General features: G+C 29.1%; 1 protein-coding gene across 1 annotated transcript; it reads left to right on the plus strand.

Moving 5' to 3' along the window:
* The first annotated feature begins 5,918 nt into the window (after positions 1-5,918).
* B9d1 (B9 domain-containing protein 1) lies at positions 5,919-15,733 on the plus strand. Its single transcript, XM_075370372.1, has 5 exons — positions 5,919-6,227; positions 9,635-9,746; positions 11,080-11,188; positions 14,261-14,379; positions 15,265-15,733. Exons 1-5 carry the CDS (start codon positions 6,108-6,110, stop codon positions 15,414-15,416), a joined length of 612 nt encoding a protein of 203 aa, XP_075226487.1. The 5' UTR covers positions 5,919-6,107; the 3' UTR covers positions 15,417-15,733.
* Positions 15,734-20,770: the final 5,037 nt, after the last annotated feature.

The following is a 20,770-nucleotide window of genomic DNA, read 5'->3' on the forward strand; positions in this document are numbered from 1 at the left end:
AAAAAACTTGCTTCAGTCTTATAAAAGGAATGAGGTTCATGGTGAACAATAAATTGAAAGAGATATCAAACGGCATAGGTTTATTGCTAGGATGAACATTCAGTTCAGAAAAAAATAAAAACTTACTTTTAGAAAAGAAAGGTAATATAATATACCAAAAGCCCTAACATTTTATTGCTTACATTGTTAATTACAAAAAGGTGAATGAAATAAGGAAGATGTCAAAAGCAGCCTAGCATTACAAAGAGAGATTTCACATAGAAAAAATCAACTAGGATCAAATAAATATGTAAAAATTACCCAGAAATTCTAAAAAAATATTTCTGGTAAGTATAGCACTTTACGGTAATGAAAATGGACAATATTAAAGGACAGAGAAAAAGTAGAGGAATTTAAAGTGTAGTATTACAGGAACATAATGAAAATTAGGTGATTTGATAAAGTTTAAAATGAGGAAATCATTACCTTATGCCCCTATGCCATAAGGAAAGAGTCTTGTTGCAACGTAAGAGTTATACTGGGTGGGCAAGTTTTAACTACCTATTGAAAATTGTTTATAACTTTTTTAATACTTAACCAATTTTCATGACACAAAAAGCATTTTGTTCCTTTTAATGGTAGAGTTTATTCCATAATATCTTATTTATGTCATTGCAGGTATCAGTGGTGGATCGTGGTGCAACACATAACCTTGCGTGAGCGAGGTCAGCTGGCATTTTGGTACAAAGTATGGTGGTTCATGGTACAAGTATAAAGATGGTGAAAAAGTGTGAAAGTACCTCATGCTTCGGTAGATGCAAAGACCATAAGGAATTGTCATTTGAAACTAATGGATACAGGTTCTGTATCCGATGTTAGGAGATGTGGCTGCCCCTCAATATCCAGAATGGAGGAAAATGTGCAAGTGTTTCAGGAAATATTCACTTGAAGTCCTCAGAAATCACAAAAACAGGCATCTCGCGAAAGTGGTTTAACCCGACATACAATCTAAACTGTTCTGAAGAAAAAGTTATATTTTTGTCCATGGAAATCACATTACTGCCAGGAATTATAGCTGGAAGACTGTGATTATTGGTTGGAATATGGGGAGATGATGCTTCCTTGGTATGGAGACTGGTACAATATTTTCGGTAATATCCTGTGATCAGATGAAGCAATCTTTCATGTTGGAGGATTTTTAACCTGCACAATTGTTATTATTGGGCAATATAGGATTCGAGAATGGTTGTTGAAAAAAGCCAACATCACCCAAAGGTTACGGTGTGGTACAGTATGACATCCATGAAAGTTGTGGGTCCATATCTCATTTGGGATGCAATGAATACAGAATAATACCTTGATACGATTAAAGATTATGTTCATGGTATTGTATTCACATGGAACAATTACAATGACCTAATCTTTATGCAAGATGGGGCCTCGCCTCACTTCGCAAGTCCGGTCTGTGAGTGGCTCAACACCCATTTTCTAGGATGCTGGTTGGGATGTCATGTCCACCCTTGAATAGCCAGCAAGTCCTGTGACTTCTTCCTCTGGGGGTGGGTGAAAGAGGAAGTTTATTGCCCAAACCAAAAACTCTTGATGAATTGGAGGAGCGAATTCACCAAGTTCTTGGAAATGTATCACTGGTCTGTCACAAATATTCCCATCTGTTTACTGAAACTGGTGGATAATGGTGGTGCTTATGTGGGATTTTAGCAATGCATAACAATTCTACCATTGCAAGGTTTTTTGTTTCATGAAAATTAGTTAAGTATTAAAAAAGTTATAAATAATTTTCTACTGGGAGTTAATTCCCACCTGCTCTGTACGTAGGTGGGTGATTTGTTAAAATATCTAGGTTTAAACATTTTGGTAATAAAGGTATGTATAGAGAAAGAAGACAATAGTTGGTGTTTATACAAAAGATAACTGAGAATAAAGGGTGTAGTAAATATACTGAGGTTTAAAGATTTGCTGAGAACAAAAAGCTGTTGAAGAATAGTATTGAACTAATCAGTGACTAATGACAAAAAACCTCAACCCAAAAATAAAGTGCATTAAAGATAATTTTTGTGTATTCACTTTTCAATTATAATTTATATTATCTAATGAATACACTATTCCATAATTCATGTATGTAAAACATGAAAATAATATAAATACATTTCATACCATCACACTTGAAAATCTTAACTGGGTTCATTTAAGAAATGTAACAGATTGAAAGGCAAAATACATATACAGCTGTCATTTATAATCATCCAAACAGCCGGCTAGTTTCTATGCTTATATGTATAAAACACATCAGAATGACCTTTCAGAAAGTATAAAACAATTAACATAATTAATAAAATCAATAATTAGTTTAGACAACAAAAACACATTCCTTACTGTAATAATAACATACAGATCTACAAAAATATTAACAATATGTTATACTAGCACAACAATAATATTTTAATTCTGAAATTTATGAAATATTTACCATTATAAACTGATAAAATTCTGTAGTGGGCTGGAAAGTATGTAATCTTATTTATGTATTTAACATCTTTTTCTGTATACATGCACCTGTAGTAAAATTATAAAAACACCTTTATAAAGATGTGATCCAGTATTATTTGTGCCAGTAATATATAATACAGTATTTATTTTGTGCCAATAAAAATACACAGAATGGATGCTTAATGGATATCTGTATTAGATATTGTTTATTTACAATCCATTCTGAAAATAATAAACAAAGGAACAATGCAAGTCAGAATACTAGTAAACATTACCATGTGTATTCAGTTACACAACATAAAATTTATCTGAAACAAAAGTAATAAACAAGATATACATGATATGACACATATCTAGATAATGAACTGAATTATACAAAAAAAATAAATATGGCACAAGAAAATGTTGCAATAAGTCTAAAACAAAAAGAAAAATATTACCTGTAGTGATTTAAAACTTTACATTTTTAGGCAGGTAGTAGGTGTCATTCAAAGTTGTAGTTGTAGTAGGTGTCATCAAACCATACTAATCTTGAAAAAATGATAAATCTTTGTAACATTGGCGGTCTTTAAAACAACTGGCATATAACTATGAAGAATAGAAAATGTATATTAAAAAAAAAGTTCATGTAACCTCTGAATATCATAAATTCCTACTTAATATTGAAATAGGAAATACATCACACCAAGATAAATATGTATGGTAATGTAAATTAATATATTAACATAAAAAATATATTTATAAAAATTGTGTCATAGATGGTGCTATTTTCAGAAGTACTCTTTTTAGAGTGATCAAGACACCTAATATATTTGTTAGCAATCTAAATAAATATATCTGAAATAAATAAACACAATTTATTTTTAATAACTCACCATTGTCTATAGTAACGGCCACACAAATGGCTGTTACAATACCAATGTACAAGAGAACCTGTGAAATGAAATAAAAAAAAAAACGCATACCATCCACAGAATTAACTAAAACAATCAAACATTGAAACACTTTCAGATAAAAAATTAAAACAAAAATGCAAAATGTTAGTGTCATTTTAATAAAATCAGATGAAAGCAGGCCATGTATAATTTATCAATTCCTTAAGCAATAAAGTATAAAACTATATTCACAAAAATTATACACTTATACAGGTATAAGACATTATTAACAAATCCAAACATATTTCCTACAAATTTAGTCGTCACCCTTCAGGCTTTTTAAAAAAATATTTAATCCCAACATTCCTACATATATCCCATAGAAAATAATCAAAATGCTGATGGTCCTAAATTTGCTGACACATAAAGGATCATCTTAAATAGATTCTAATATTAGCATAAAAATCTGATGTGGACAACACATGACTAACTTGTATGCCTATTAAATTACATTTACACACTTTTTTTTAAATGAAAAGTGTATATATAACATTTTATCTCATTGAAAACTTCTGATTTTTTTTTTTTTGTTATTGGAAATATTATGTGCCTTCCCCTAAGATCCAGATATTCATTAATTAAAATTTTATTTGGCTATAACTCTGGAACCAATGAAAATAAGTACCACTTATGACATATCACTGAAAAGCTCTCAATGAAGGATTATTACTGTGGTTAAGAAAAAGTTCAAAATCAAAATTGTTTAGGATTTTGGATTTTTTTGGACACTTTTGTTTTAGTTAATAGTAATCAAAAGGGGAGGTGCAAAACTAGATGTTATAACAGTTAAAAACAAAATTTCAACATCCTGTGGTTAATTGTTTTACAAACATACATATGTACAGATGTTATGCCGAAACTAGTCAAAATGGATATTTCTGTTGAAATCTGGAAACTGAAATTTTTTGTGTTCACAATACTTCCTTTACTTTATAACAGAAGTAAAAATCGGTATAAAAAGACCTCATAAACAGAATGAAAAATAAATATATTCCATTTCAATATTAGCAACATTTGGAACAACTTCAGAAATAACTAACACATTAAGCCTCAAAAAAAATTGATGCATATCAAAACAAATTTTTTCACACTAACTATAAGTTGTTTTGGATCAATGTTAGTTATTTGTATATGTTCTATGAAGATGAAATAAATTAAATTAAATTTTGACTCTTTAATGAGTGTTATTAAAAAACTCATGAGTAGTGGAATAATTCTGTAAAAGGATATCTTTAATTTTTATTGTATTGTGCATTACATTTTTATTGTATCTTTACAGTATTGTGCAGGGTTATACAGAAACTCTCTTATTATTGTCTGGATTTAATGAAAATGTTTTCTGTTACCTTTTATATGAATAAATAACTATTTTTTCCATTCTTTAATTTTATTTAGTGTAGGTAACATGTTTGTAAATGTAAGCGCATGGGTGAGTGATATTTTTTTACCCAATGCATTATCAACATCCTGAAAACAAATGTATAAATTCAAAGATATAAACGTTTGCAAAAACAAAATGAACCAGTTTTTACATTATAAAATATTTTATAGCATAGTTTAAAACATTTCAGCTACCTTTGTGGCCATCTTCAATCAATGGTACTACTATTCCATGCTACTTTTCTTTTTCCTGTTTAGCCTCCGGTAACTACTGTTCAGATAATACTTCAGAGGATGATATGTATGAGTGTAAATGAAGTGTAGTCTGGTACATTCTCAGTTTGAAAATTCCTGAAATGTGCGGTTAATTGAAACCCAACCACCAAAGAGCACTGGCACCCACGATCTAGTACTGAAATCCATGTAAAAATAACTGGCTTTACTAGGACTTGAATGCTGGAACTCTTGACTTTCAAATCAGGTGATTAGGGAAGATAAATTCATCACTAGACCAACCTGGTGGGTTGTTCCATGCTACAGGAATCAGCTGATGTAACTATTTTTTAATTAGGCAGACAAGTGTTTAGATGCGGTCAAAATATATGTTGGAATTGAATCGTGTTTACTTAGTATGTCAATGCTGAATATTCATTAATAAACAGACAAAATTAAATCAGGGAAGCCCTCGGTAACCACAGCATAAAAGTTAAATCAGACTGTCTATTAAGTTATTTGGCATAATGTAATTAATTTCAACACAATATTATGTGAACACAAAACACTGACATACTAAACACTCAATTTATACCCAAAACACTTTTCAACTACATTCTTAATACTTACATCTGCAAAATTTAAAGAAAAAAAACCGCCAGAGTAACGTCTGCTGTTGGCAGATGAAAACAATAGCACCATCAGCATTACCACCGTGCATCACGAATAAAAATATGGCAAATGGATCAATGTTAAGATTTCTTAAAACTGAAACCCTTAACTGTCCCAATTTTTTAATAAAAAATAATATTTTAAGGAATAATGCGAATTAATTCTACAAAATTTATTTTTAAAATGCAGTTATAAAAAAATTTAGCTTTTTATGTTGGCCATTCTGTTATCATTTTTGTTTTCGTTTCGTTGCGTTGTTTGGATTTTTGGACTACTTATTTTTTTTATTAATTTAACAAGTAATTTCTGCACTTTCCTTAAAAAATTAATGTATTACATTATTATTTAGGAATGAATACAGTGACGTAATTATAAAATAATAAATTAAACAGTTTTAACTTAACCTAATTTTAGTAGAGAATGACTTCTGGATTTTTACTGAATGTTATTGGTCAGATAGAAAAGGCTGACTTCCCTGATTACGATGACATTTATTGTAAATACTGTTTTATGTACGGACCAGACTGGGATATAGTTTCTGTAAGTTTTATAAGTTACTTTTGAAAAATAAAATTAATAAATTACTTCATTTGCTGTTAAACCTCAGTTTCATAATGTGGGTTAATACAAATTAGTTAAATGTATTGAAACTGTAACCTGAGTTTATGAGTTTAATCAAACGGTTTTTGTTACAAGTGGTTTTTTATATATATTGTGTGTTACCAATGTATTGCTTGGATTTCAGTTTTTTATTTTATATTTGTTTTTTTGTAGCTTGAACCAGTCTTCATTTTAGTAGAGTGTAGAGATCAGTTAGGGCTTCCATATCAAGATTTAGAAGCCACTTTTTTTGTAATTTAATTTATCCATTCAGTAAACTAAATTATTTTTTTGCCTGCCATCTGTTTTAAATAGTTGTTGACCTGTCTATAAATATTCTAATTTCTCTGTTTTCAACATCATTTGTAGCAGTTGTGATTAATTTTATTTGAAAATTTACTTGGAAAAACATGATTAATGAGACAATACATATGAATTGTTACATTATACACATACAATTACTTAACTAGGAAAATTACTATAACTAGGGTTGTTAAACCTCCTTTTATTCCTTTTACCAGTAAACTGAGTCGTTTGAAAAAATTGAAAATAATATGTTTTTTTTTTTAATTGAACTAAGATATTATTCTGCTGTACCTAAAAAAAATAATAATTCCATCTGGTTTCTTTGCATTTTTAATTGCACTATTTTTGAGAGAAAATTTTTGTAACGATCATTTTGTAAAAACTTAACAGGTTACGTAGATAGTATATTAACAAAACAGCAGTTCATAAATTTAATGAGTAAGATTATGGGATTCAGGCTGTCTGTACCATGAGATTAAATCAGCTTTTAGAAGACTACTGTTACTGTTCTTAGTAATATTTAGTTGATGCATTAAATTAAAATAAGCAACTAGGAAATATTTTTTTTGGGAAAATTATAATTATTTTAAACAGTTTATGTTTACTATAACATCATAGTTATTTTTGAATTTGTTAAATTTACAAATGATTTGAAAACTATATTTTTCTCTTATTCTTTGAATTAAATAATACATCAGGAAAATGTTTTAATTTTTAAATTAAAATTATAATTTCCAGGAAAAATGAATCAGAATAAAAATTAATAAATTTTTGAATTTTCAAAATTGTTCATGTAGTAATTAAAAAATATTTATTATGTCTGATGAATTGCAGTAAATTTATTAACCAAAATCACCCATGAATACACCAAAATTGTAAGTTTTGTAACAACTATAAATAAAAGTATATTAGTACAATACTCAGCTTAAAAAATAATGAAACATTTTTCATTTGCATACATAATATATATTTTTTTATGATTTGACATTTATTTTATTCTGATTTTATTTTTTCTTCAAAAAATAGATAATCACAAATTTCTGTAAGGGATCTTATGTAACAATATTTTGGATCTAATACATTTTTATAATTGGAGCATCAGTTAATGTACAAATTTCATTAAACAGTTAAGCTAACTTTTAAATTATTAGACCTTGTTTTTCTAAGAGTCTACAAATCTTTGGAAAAACAAATCCCATTTTGAAACAAAGTCATTTGTGGTTTTGGTAATAATAATCAATTACTTGATCAAAATCCTATTTTTTCATACTGACAGATGATTACATTAACAACACAAAGAGTGAAGATCAACATAAATTAAGTGTCAGAAATATAAAATAAACCATAAACTAACCTTAATATGTGTCAGAGTCAACTTTATGTCTGCCAGTGAAGATGACTAATGAACAATTCACAAGCTGATTCTCCATCGTACAGATGACTAAAATAGCTTGGGAAATGTGCTGTAGTGACCATTTTTCTGTTTAAATATAAATTCAGCCAAGTGTCCTATGAGATGGTGTTATGTATTGCCATTTCTTACCTCTCCACTCTTAACTCGCACCTTAACCTTAACCTCTCTCCATAGAATGATTAGCATCTGAACAAGTCGCTATAACTCACATAATCGACTAGAGTACTGATAATGCAGCATTGACTTACCATGCTACCACGCATGGGTCATTTTCTTCCTGATATTTAGATCTTGTAGTTTTCCTGATCCCTAAGCATATCTGCTTTGGTATATTAAAGTATGGAAAAAATTGAAGTTTATCAGTAATTGCTTAGAATTACCATAGTTTTTAATAATTTTAAAGAATTTATCGAACTGGTTAAAAAATACTTTCATCAATATTATTGTGTATTAAGAAGTTTACTGAATATGTAACACAAGTCATAATAATATAGATTTTATTTTGATCTTATAAAATTTACCCAGTTTTGAATTAATTTTATACCTTAAAAAATTGGATAATCGCAAATCTCTGAGGAATTTTATAAGATTATTTTAGATCTTATATCTTTATATTTAGAACATAATTAATGTACATATTTTATTAAATAGCTTTTTTTTCAAATAGGCTACAAATCTTTGGAGAAATGAATTCCATTATTTTGAAAGTGAGTAATTAACAGTTTTTAATTTTAAAGATTCCAATAAAATCCAATTAAAAAATTTGTCATCAATTTTATCATGTACTAAGAGGTTTACTATAATTTAAATTTCTATTTAGATTATACATTTTTTGAAATCCTAAGATTTTTGTCCACTGATTCTTGAAGTATATATATATATATATATACTTCAATTACCAATATAACTAAAACAATTACAATAAAAACAATTACCAATATATATACTTCAATTACCAATATAACTAAAACAATTACCAATATATATATATATATATATATATATATACATATATATATTGGTTGTTTTTATTTTTGAGATTATAACAAATGTTTAGCCCAATTACAGTTGACAGTTTATCGCAACAGGATGATATTTCAGAGATTTACATTTAATTCAACCACAATAACCAAAGTTCACTGATAAATTTGGTTTTCAAAATCTCTTAATTTTAAAATTATTTGTAACAGGATTGATTGATTCTACATTGAAAAAAAAGGCAGTAACCAAAGTGTAGAAGACAAGTATACCTAAAACATTTTTTTTGGAAAGATCCATACAATCTCAACTGCCTCTTAAATAATAATAATAAATCACATAAAAATCATAACTATTTCTCTGCTCAACACTTATTTAACGATATGTTAAGTAGCATAAGAATTTGTTAGCTTGCTAACATAAATCTTATGTTAAAATAGTAAAAGTGCTTGACTGACAAGTATCAGTGTTCCAATCTCATGCAATTCAGGTGAAATAAATTAAATTTATTTTTAATGCTGTGGCATATCATTAATAGAAAAGTACTGCAAAAAGTTACCTTTGTTTGCAAATGTAAAAAATTAATTTAGGTAGTTTCGATTCTGACTAAAATATTGCAACAGTTTTTATTTTCAATATCATATTACAGGGCATTGAAGAAGGGATATCTCAAATTGGAAAGAAAAGTCAGGATGCAAGACAAATGTGTGTATGGAATTTTCCTCTGGAAATATCATTTAAAAGTACCAATCCTTATGGTTGTAAGTATTCCTTTTGTTTTTGTTAAAAAACTGTTTTATTATTGCTTTAATTTTAAATTATTATGTTACGTTATACATGTCCAATCTGTAATCAACATTTTGGCTGACTCATTTATCTGCCTAAATATATCATCGTCTTTTCTGAAATTTTAATTTAATTGCTATGTAAATCTTTTAAAGAATTGTTTTTGTATCAGCTTCAGATCAATCATTACTTGAAGATTCTGGTACTTATAAATATCAGATGCCTTGTGGAATGGAGTAATATTTTTAAAATTAAAATATAGAAAAAAATAGAAATAAAACAGAAAAGTTAGACTATAATACAAGTAGAAAATGAGGAAAGACAAAAGAAGAATTCTAGTTCAGTCCATAACTTTATTGTAATTTTTCAACTTTTATAAAAAAAAAGAAATTTTAAGATTCACTATCAAAATTATTTTAATAATAATTAGGAATGGGTCTGAGAAGTTATGAATAACACAGGTTCCATTGCTGACCTGCTGGGTTGGTCTAGTGGTGAATGCGTCTTTGCAAATCAGCTGATTTCGAAGTCGAGAGTTCAGACGTTCTAATCCTATTAAAGGCAGTTACTTTTATACGGATTTGAATACTAGATTGTGGATATTGGTGTTCTTTGGTGGTTAGGTTTCAATTAACACACATCAGATATGGTCAACCCGAGACTGTACAAGACTACACTTCACATACACTCATAAAGATTTCTATTTAGATAAAAAAATATGCTATCAAACATGGATTTAGGAAATCGAAAGCAATTAAAATTGTAGTACAGTGCTGCTTAATAATATAATGTGGAATACTAAATAAAACTAATTAAAAAAAACCTTTTGAAGTACAGTCTTAAAGGAGAATTTCAAAAATTAGTTAGTTGATAAAGTACAGATTGAAAAGGTTTTCCTAGACAGAAGAAGTTATGATTAGACAGAAGTTAAGGTTAGACAGTGAAGTTATGATTAACTTTAAAATAGTGAAGATTTAAAAAAAAAGGTAGAGCTGTTTATTAAGACATCCAGGGTTAATGAATTTAGTTCTACATATGTAAAGAGTTATAAAAAAAATAAATAAGAAACTGAGAAAGTGGTAAGATTATTTTACAGATATTTTCATATGTTATGTCTAGATAATTACTTAATTTATGTTTGTGAATTTTTCCCTAATAAGTAAATGAATTTTTATACATTATTTCCATTTACATTCTTCCCATAGAGGTTATAGTTTAGTTCACATAGTTTGGCTTTCTAATTAATTATAGAAGTAATTTGTTTTAAACTTTATATTTTTAAATATCTTTATTTACATTTTATTATAGGGCCTCAGTTGATCATTAGCGTTTATGGGCAGGACACATTTGGAAATGATGTAGTCCGTGGATATGGAATATGTCATTTGCCAATCCAAACTGGATACAGCAATAAGAGGTAATTGTTTTTTTAATTCATCATTTTAATTAATTTATTAGGTTGTTAATTAATCAATTTTGTTTATATCATGAATATTTTAAAAGTACGTTATTCAATTTATAATATAAATCCATTTTTACTTCCTTGTATGTAGTAAAATCGTGAAAGGAATCACAATTTTGATCACAAAATGTTTAGGGTTTGAATCCATTTTGATTAGTTTTGGCGTGATGGATGTATGTATGTATCTTGCATAACTCAAAGACGATTAGCCATAGGATGTTGAAATTTTGGATTTAGGACTGTTGTAACATCTAGTTGTGCAGCTCCCCTTTTGATTGCAATTGACTGAACCAAACGTGTCCTTAATTGCATTAATAAGTCCTCATTGGGGGTTTTTTAACAATCATAAATTGTACTTATTTTCATTGGTTCCAGCATTATAGCCAAATAAAATTCTAATTAATGAAATATTTAGATCTTATGAGGGCAAGGCACATCGATTCAAATCTGTTCTTTTTTTTAACTTTTTTTTTAATTTAAATGTATAAATTTATTAATGATTATTAACCTCTGATTGTAAAAACATTTTTACAATAAATAATAACTCAATAATAACAATAAAAAAAAAAAATTGAAAAATATCCAAAGTTATTAATGAAATAAAATTTTATATACTTTTCGTTTAAAAAAAATGTGAATATGTAATTTAATAGATGTACAAGGAAGTCATATAGTGTCCACATAATTTTTTTAGGTAATAGAAAAGAATCTACAATTTCCTATAAATATAATAATTCTGTAAAATACAGATTTAAGGATGATTATAATATAAACAAGACTTTTATTTCCTTCCATGTTGTAACATATCTATGATATGTGCTTTGTTGTGACATATTTAGACATCAAAACACATATAATAGATATGAGTAAATAGTATGGTATTATGAAGTGTAAACTTTCATTGAGTACATAATTGGAAAAAGTTGTGTGTGAAGGAAGAAATCTTGTGGAAAAATGAATATCATACTTAAAATCATCTATTAATCAGGATTAATTGATGTTTTTAAGTATAAGTTTTTAAGAATTTAATAATTGTTTTTTTGCTTGATGTAACAAATTTTTTTATACAATGTCAGATATTGTATAAAAAAATTCGTTGACATTTGTTCAGCCCAATCAGTAAATGATTATTGTATATCTCTATCACAAGGATTAGAAACTAGTAATTGATATATTGAGGATATACTGCACATGAAATTAGTAAATAAAATTGTTTAAGACTGATTCTTTGCCTCCTAAGAACACAAGGAAAAATGCTCTTCATGGTTCTCTCAAACTATTGAGAGACAACAATTGTTGCGGTCTTTGATGACACTAATTCATCATTACGCCTGAATCTCTGAGAAAGTATTAATTTATATTTCTTTCTTTCTTAGTTTCTGTTCATCAATGCTGGTTACAGGTAGTAATTTTTTATAATAAAAAATCTATATAAAAATGTTTTTTATTTTTATATTCAATGGTTAATATGCAAATCGGTTTTTGTATACTTTCTTCTAAGAAGAAGAAATAAATACAAATAATGTGATAAGGAGGGTATTTTCAGTGAGATGATCATAGAAATGCTGGCAAAGGTGTTAGACAGTTATGTATTAATTGTGCTAGTAAAAATGGTTTGATGCAGAAAATTCTTATAATGTAATTAACAATTGTAGTTATGTTTAAAAATAGAACTGAACCTTTATTTGTTAGAAAAATTGTATTATAAGATTTTATTTCAGAAAGACTATAATATAATATAATCAATAAAGACTATAATATGAAATATTTATATTTAGAAGTTTTTAGTTAGCTTACAGTATAATTTTAAAATCTGTTTGTATTCTTAATATTATTATTTCTGACAAGCAGTATCAGGTAATATAACATGTTCATGTCGGTAAATGGCGGGACAAAAGAAATTTAACATACATTTCTACTGAATTTGGGAATAAAATGAAAATGATCACAAACAAAAGAGGAGTAGAAACTGAGAAGCCAATTGCAATAATAAATTCATGTCTGGGATAGATAGGCAGGACCAAATGATGGCATATTATCCGTGTAGTCGTAAAACCTAACGATGGTACAAGAAACTTTTTATACATGTATTGCAATTAGGTGTTGTAAATGCATATTATCTTCACAACCAGTATGTTAAGCCTGGACTATTGTATGAGTTTCGTTTGGAAATAATCAGAGGGTTGTTGTCATCTCGTACATCGATACCAGTACAACGTAACTGAAAACTGAATCTTACAGAAAAGAGTACCCACCGGATTAGCAAAATCGAAAAAACGGCTAAAGAACAAAAAGGATTCAAAGAATCGAAGCCAGTCAGCAGAAAGAAAAACGTTAAAAAGCAAACTATTTACGAGTGCAAGATGTGTATTAGAAATCCAGGTTTATGCATAAACTGTTTTGATGAATATCACAAAATGATAAGCAAAAATTGATGTGTAATTATTTCATTTTATCTATTTTCATTTTATTGTACTCAATTTAATTCTTTTTACTTTTTAAACTTAAAATGTCATAATCAAGACACGTTTTCATTATCAGATGAGAAAAGTTATTTTATTATTGTATTTTTTTTTAATTTAACTTGATTTCTTTTTAATTTTTTAAACTTACAATTTATTAATAAAACTTTTATTTCATTACAAGAATGGATTTTCTTATTTCATTGCCTAAAATTCACACACTCCGATCGGAGTTTTCGGCACCAATTTAAAAAAATCGGTAAAGGATGCCGACCACTCCGATCGGAGTTAAATAAATTTTTATAATTTTTAAATAAATAAATAATGAAAATGACATTTTTAAAGCTCCTCCCTTATAATGTAAGATCATTTTAACTGAAACGTGGTAAAAAAACTCACCGGCATCGGCAGTCATCCGTTTTTTCTTTCGGCAGTCAATGTGTTAAGGACAAACTTTTCTTTGGGCTAACATATGCCTTTAATAAAATATTGTGTGTGTATGTGCATCTGCATACACAAGTATATTTATTCATTTTAATTTGATTTATATACTTTTTCATTTTAGTGTAGCGATGTTTGTTCCGGAATCAAGTTCAGTTCTTCAAAGGATTACATCGTGGCTAACTGGAAGAAGACCTGAATATGTTGATCCTAGAGTGCTTGCTCATGGTGAAGGACGGGAAGGTAATTAATTAACTTATATAACGTTATAAGATGTTTTAAAAAACAAGTATATTTATAGATTACATTATTATTTACTAGTTTTCCTATTAGTGATATTGTTCAAATCATTATTTGTAAGTACAGTTTGGATGGTGTGAACTACATTATTACTCATTGCACATTTTTATAACAGATGCAGTTCTATTGGTAATGAAACAGTGGACTGCTGAATTAAAAACAAAAGTATTTTAAATATGAAATCAGAACTGTTTTGTTTAATGCTGACTTAGTTAGCAATTAAATAGCACTTATTACTTTGCACTCATTGCAACATTTCATATATGCTAAATTCTGGATGTGGAAGTTCTGTAGCAAAAAAGAAACAACCAGGTGTCATTAACACCATGAGGATCCCATTAAATATGGTAAGATCACTTGACCAGAAAAAGTACTGATAATCTTGTTTTATCTCATTTGCAGTTTAAGAAGAATTGTGCTTAAGAATTTGAACTTTCATCTGTTTAAAGGCAGCATTTAGTGTCTTTGGCTTTCATCTCGAGAGACTCTCCAAGTAATCGTCAGACACGTCACTTTTTACACAGTACTTGTATTATGTTGTCAATTGAAATAACTCCGTTATTTAAGTCTCTGATGAGAAACATTAATGGAACTATTGTTTTCACAGTACTTCATTCTATGTCCTGCCTTCATACAGCTACAGAAATCCTGTAATCCTTGATGATTATCAGTATTGTATTCTTTCTTATTTCTTCCTCTTCCTTACTTTTCAATATGTGTGTGTGTGTATATATATATATATATATACACACACACTCACTCAGATATATAATTTATAATAAAACCTTGCTTGTGTATATTTATTAATAAAACTGTTCATTTTTTCAGTGACTAGAGTAAAAAGCCAAGGAATGGTTTGGGTAAATTTCAATGTTCTTACAAAAGATTTCTCATCCCATGGATTGGACAACATGCCACGCACAACGATCACTACAACTGGTTCAATTACTACTGATTTTTCTAATATGAATCTATCATGATAAGATCAGCTGTTACTGCCACAGAGCCATAGAAGTGCAATAAAATTTTGTATATTGTTCTTTATTTCCAATTTTTTATGTAATTAATTGTTGTTTTTTTATGTTTTGTATTTATTAATTTAGTTTATATTTTAACTTTTGTTTGTATCTGTAGAATTTGGTAAAAAGGATTTTTTTTTTAATGTAAAATATAATTGTGTTTGTAAATGGTGTTTTTGTACCATAGATATATATAATTTTTTTTTTCTCATTATATTTACTATCTTTCTTACTTTTATTTATTCTATTTCTAAAGGTAATAAACTTTTTTCACAATATTTTCATATTTATTTTGTTTAATACTCCATTAACTGAATTTTAAGTGTTGAAAGTTACTGTGGTTACACTAATATCAAACCATACAAAAGTGAGTAAGTGGCTAAGAACTCATTTAAAGAATAAAAAGAAATGAATGGTACTTAATCAGTTTATCTGATATTCCAGCTGTAACATAATAATTCCAGAAAATCTGACCTATTTGTCATTAAATTTTGTACATGGCTGTGATATATACGAGAGACATTCAATAATTAAAGAGACAAATTGATGTTGAAAAAACTGTGTATTTTTACAAAGTGAGACTTTTACTACTTCTCAACATAATCCCCACCAATATTAATACACTTGTCCCAACGATGAACTAGTTTTTTTATACCTGATGCAAAGAAGTCTTTGTTTTGTTGTTTGAGCCACTTTCTCACAAATTCTTTGTAATGCCTCCTTGAGTGGGCCAAATAAATGAAAATTCAAGGGAGCCAAATCTGAACTGTAGGGAGGATGTGGTCCCAACCCATTTTTCTAATGGTTTCTTGGGTCAGCTAGGCGGTGTAAGAGCAAGCACTGTCTTGTAGCAATATCATGCCTTTACTTTGAGATCCACAATGTTTTTCTCTCATTTCTGGTTTTACTTTTTTCATCAACATGTCTGAGTAGTAGACACTGTTTATTGTATGGTGATGTTCCAAATAATCAGAAAAGACAACACCTGATGGTCAACCTGACTTTTCACGCTGATGCTTGCGTTCTGAATTTTTTCGTACAGGTGAGCTGGTGTGCTTCCATTCCATGCCTTGTCTTCTGGACTGTAGTTCAAAATTGTGAACCCAAGCTTCATCACATATTAAAATTATGTTTTGAAAAGGGGTCACCTTCCCTTTCATAGTGTTCTTTCAAGTCTGTACACACTTTGAGTTTTGTTTCCTTGTGTTGTTGCGTTAACTCTTTTGGGACACCTTGCACTTGTTACTGATAACATTATGAACTGCGCCTACACTTACTGCAACTGTTTTTGCTATATGTTCAATTGTAATATGTCTGTCTTCATGAATAATGTCATCAATGCGGGTTTCAAGCGAAGCAGTTGACATTTCAACTGGCCGGTCAGGACATTGATTGTCAGTCATTGAGGTTCGACTGTTTGTGAAAGGTTCTACCCACTTATAAAATTTCTGCAGTTCATACAACTTTCACCATACTGTAATATCATTCAAGAAAAGATTTTAGCCAATTTTTCACCTTCAGAAAGCAAAAAAACAGATCACTAAACAGTATTAAACTAATGTGGAAACTTCAAGCGGATACGCCATCGTTAAATGCAAAATTGAGGTTATAAACAAAACAATTTTTATCAGTCAATTGTGCTCAGCTCATCCCACTGATGCCAACCTAAAGTCATGAAAGTACAAAACTCCTACAAACTGTTTCATATCTACATCAATTTGTCTCTTTAATTATTGAATGTTCTCATATATTATATATATATATAAATTAAAAAAATTGATTGTACACTGTGCCAAAACATAAGAGCCGAATATTAAAAATTAAAAAACGCGACTCCTAAAAAAAAATACTCGTAACGGAAGGATTCCAACATGGAATCGTACTTCTAAATTGGTTCAGCTGTTGAATGGCTACGGTGCAACAAACATACACCCTAAATATATTACACTCCATTTTGGGCAGTTGTGTTAAAATTAAAGGTATTAATAATAATAGATAACTTTTTTTTTTTTTAATGTGCAAGTAATTGTTCCAAAGAACCTTTTACAACTAACTAACTGGTTCTACTAATCTAAATGAAGCTCATCTGAGTAAGGTTAGCAACAAATCAAACTTAATATAACAAAATCTCAATAAAGTTGAACAATATCAAATTAAAAATATATGAGATTTGACATATTAAATGAGCCTATGTAAAGTCAATAGAAATGTTTCTAATTGTCTACTGAGGAGTTTCTGAATCTTTTTAAGATGAACTCCATAATATCATTGTTACAATTAGGATTACCATATCCTTTCAGCAAAATTATTTTATCATAATGTACATGACAAAGCAATTTTGATTGAAGAAGTACAGTCCTAAAACAAGAGAACTAGATTTTGCCCTACATACAATTCACTCGGTATCAATATTGGTATAGTGTTAGACACAGCATTAAGCATGTTAACGTTTCATTACAACACTGTTTTCTTTAACATTTGAATATTCCTTCACAGTTCAAAGTTGTTTCTTTACCTTACAATTAAATTTTCAACATCTAATATCACAGTCTCCAAAAGCAATTTTAATAAATATTTAATTATAACTTATACGATTAGAAATATTTGTACACTAATACTTTACAGTTGTAGTAAGTGTGTAATTGTGTATCATTACAATTGTTTAAAAAAGGCTTGGAGTACTCAACAACTTGCTGTACTTAAGTAAGGAGGGTTGGTAAAACGTTTTGCTCTGTAGTGTCCACTTTCTAATTCTCAGTTATAAGGAAACAGAATGATATACTTGTCTTCAGGCAGTCACTGATGGCTGGCAAACAATCTGACAAAAATTGTTTGTTCTAAGTATGTGCTCTTACATTTAATCACATAACCAAACCAACTTCATAGTCTGTTTAATCCATTGCATACCAATGTGATGACTCTGTTACATCTATCTACGTTAGTAGCCAGTGTATCAGTCCTGATACATCAGACAGGTATTTTTTCTATCATCTGTCCATAGAGCAGCACTACTTGGATATGTTTCATTTTACTAGTGGTGATTTGTTATAGTTAAAAGTGTGTTTATTATCCTGGTTTCTAAATCGGACTCCATTTTGTATGGGTAATTTTGGAATGCTTTTCACTTACAATCTGCTTCTGTTGTGCCTGTTTTTATTTAATAGTTCTACTTTTTTTTAATAAATAAATTCTATATGTATAGCCATTTTCCTTGTAGTGTTTTAGTAAATACTTTGTAATATTTAGTGAATTTTTTTGTCTAAAATATTGTTATAATGGATCAGCATCCTTGTCCCTCAAGCACTTGCTCTCCATCTGAATGAGTTTCAGATGAATTTTTTTTAGGAGGTTTTTTCTGGGTGAAAAAAACTTTGGTGTTATCGCTCAAACACAATGTATAAAAAAGATAACTAAATATTAAAAATTCACAATTTAAAATAAAAACATCTTTAAAAACAATTAAAATAAGTATGAAAATGAAAAAAACCTGATCATATGCTAAGATAAGAATAAAAACACAAAGATATATCACGTTATATATCTGATTAAGATAATAAAATTACCATCTGCTTTACAGCAAATGGCATAAATAGCTGAAACACAGTAATTCAAATATTTGAACATAAACAGATGGGCCTAAGGAATCGTAAAACATAAGATAACGTCATTTCATCATCTCCTAAAATAGTTTGAATGTTAGCCCTATCTTAAACTTGCAACGTAATGCTGCATAACAGATACAATCCCCATGGATGTGGTATACTGTTAGTCAACAATTGCAGCTAACGCAAACTGGTGCATCTCTTTGAGTCATCAGATATCCATGCCTAGTGTGCCCTATTTACAAACGGCAAGATAATAACCTCCTCTTGACTGTTAATTCTGCATGAGGAGCTCCATAATGAAACAGTGTACTTAATTGGACGAAGTTTGTTGTTCATGGTAGCATCCCATTCACTTTGTCACTCATCATGAACCACCCTCTTCAGGAAACAGACTTTGTTAGAAGTGACATGATCAGTGAAAGGAGGCTGGAGACAAGCCTCCTTTGCTGCATTATCTGCACGCTCATTGCCTGAAATTCCTATAGGGGCTGGGGATCCAGCAGAAGCTCACTGTTGTATTACATCTAGTCATTTGTGAAATGACAATGAATGTCACAGACAACAGGGTGTCATTAATACAGAGTACATGTCATTAATCGCCTGTAGGGCACTCATGGAATCTGAGCAAATAACAATATGTCAATATTTTGAGCTACTTATATGTAAGACCTTCTTAATGGCATACAGTTCTGCAATGGAAATACTGGTGATGTTGGGAAGCCAAACATGTACGAGTATGTTCTGTTGCCAACAACAAAGCCACAACCAACAGAATCAATGTTTCTAGAGCTGTCCGTATAAACTGCAACATCAGGTTTCATGCTATTTATAATATTATAGAATTCGATTTGTAAGATAACTGGATTTGTGTTCTTTTTATTATACTGACAAATATCAAAGCTGTAATTAAAGTGAGAGGACTGCCAAGGAGGGTAACATGGAGCAGGAGTAAGGACTGAAGACAGTTGTATACTTAACGCTGAGAGGTGTTACCTAGCGGAAAACTAGATCTCAGCTGTTTCTGGTATTGATTCACACATGTTGGTTTGAGAATACCACATCAAATATTTCAGATGAAGAATATCACAAATACTGCATGACTTAGTGGATGACGATCTGGATAATTATTCAGATTCTTCAGAATTAGAAAACGATTTATCATATTCCACATATGAATGCGATATTACTCAGAATGAGACAACCAGCCCCAGATATTTTTTCTCAATCTGCAAGTAATAATGTGTGTTACCTTCTTATGATAATTCTTTAAACTGTGGTATTGAATAAAGTGATAGAAAAAATTTAAGAATAATAAATTTTTCAGCTGTCCCAAGTTTTCAAGGAATTGTTTTAAATTTTTTTAATTTATTTTTCTCGGATGAATTTTTAGACAAAACTTTGCAAGAAACCAATCTCTGTGTTTTTTTGGCAGGTATAACTGAACATTCAAGAATTATTGCATGGAAACTGGTAACCTAGGAAGAATTAAGAATATTTTTTGCCATTATTTTTCATATGGGAAATTAAAAATTAATAGGCTCAGTGATTATTGAAAAGTCATCACTTTTAAGTATACCTATATTTAGTAAGTCAATGAGCAGAAATCGGTTTTATTTATCGTTATGATGCCTCCATTTTCCATATAACGATGACATTATTCAAGACAGTTTATATAAAATTAAACCTATCGCTAACCATTTCAACAACACA

Source organism: Lycorma delicatula, chromosome 7 (assembly GCF_047948215.1).
Source record: "Lycorma delicatula isolate Av1 chromosome 7, ASM4794821v1, whole genome shotgun sequence".
Classification (NCBI taxonomy): domain Eukaryota; kingdom Metazoa; phylum Arthropoda; class Insecta; order Hemiptera; family Fulgoridae; genus Lycorma; species Lycorma delicatula.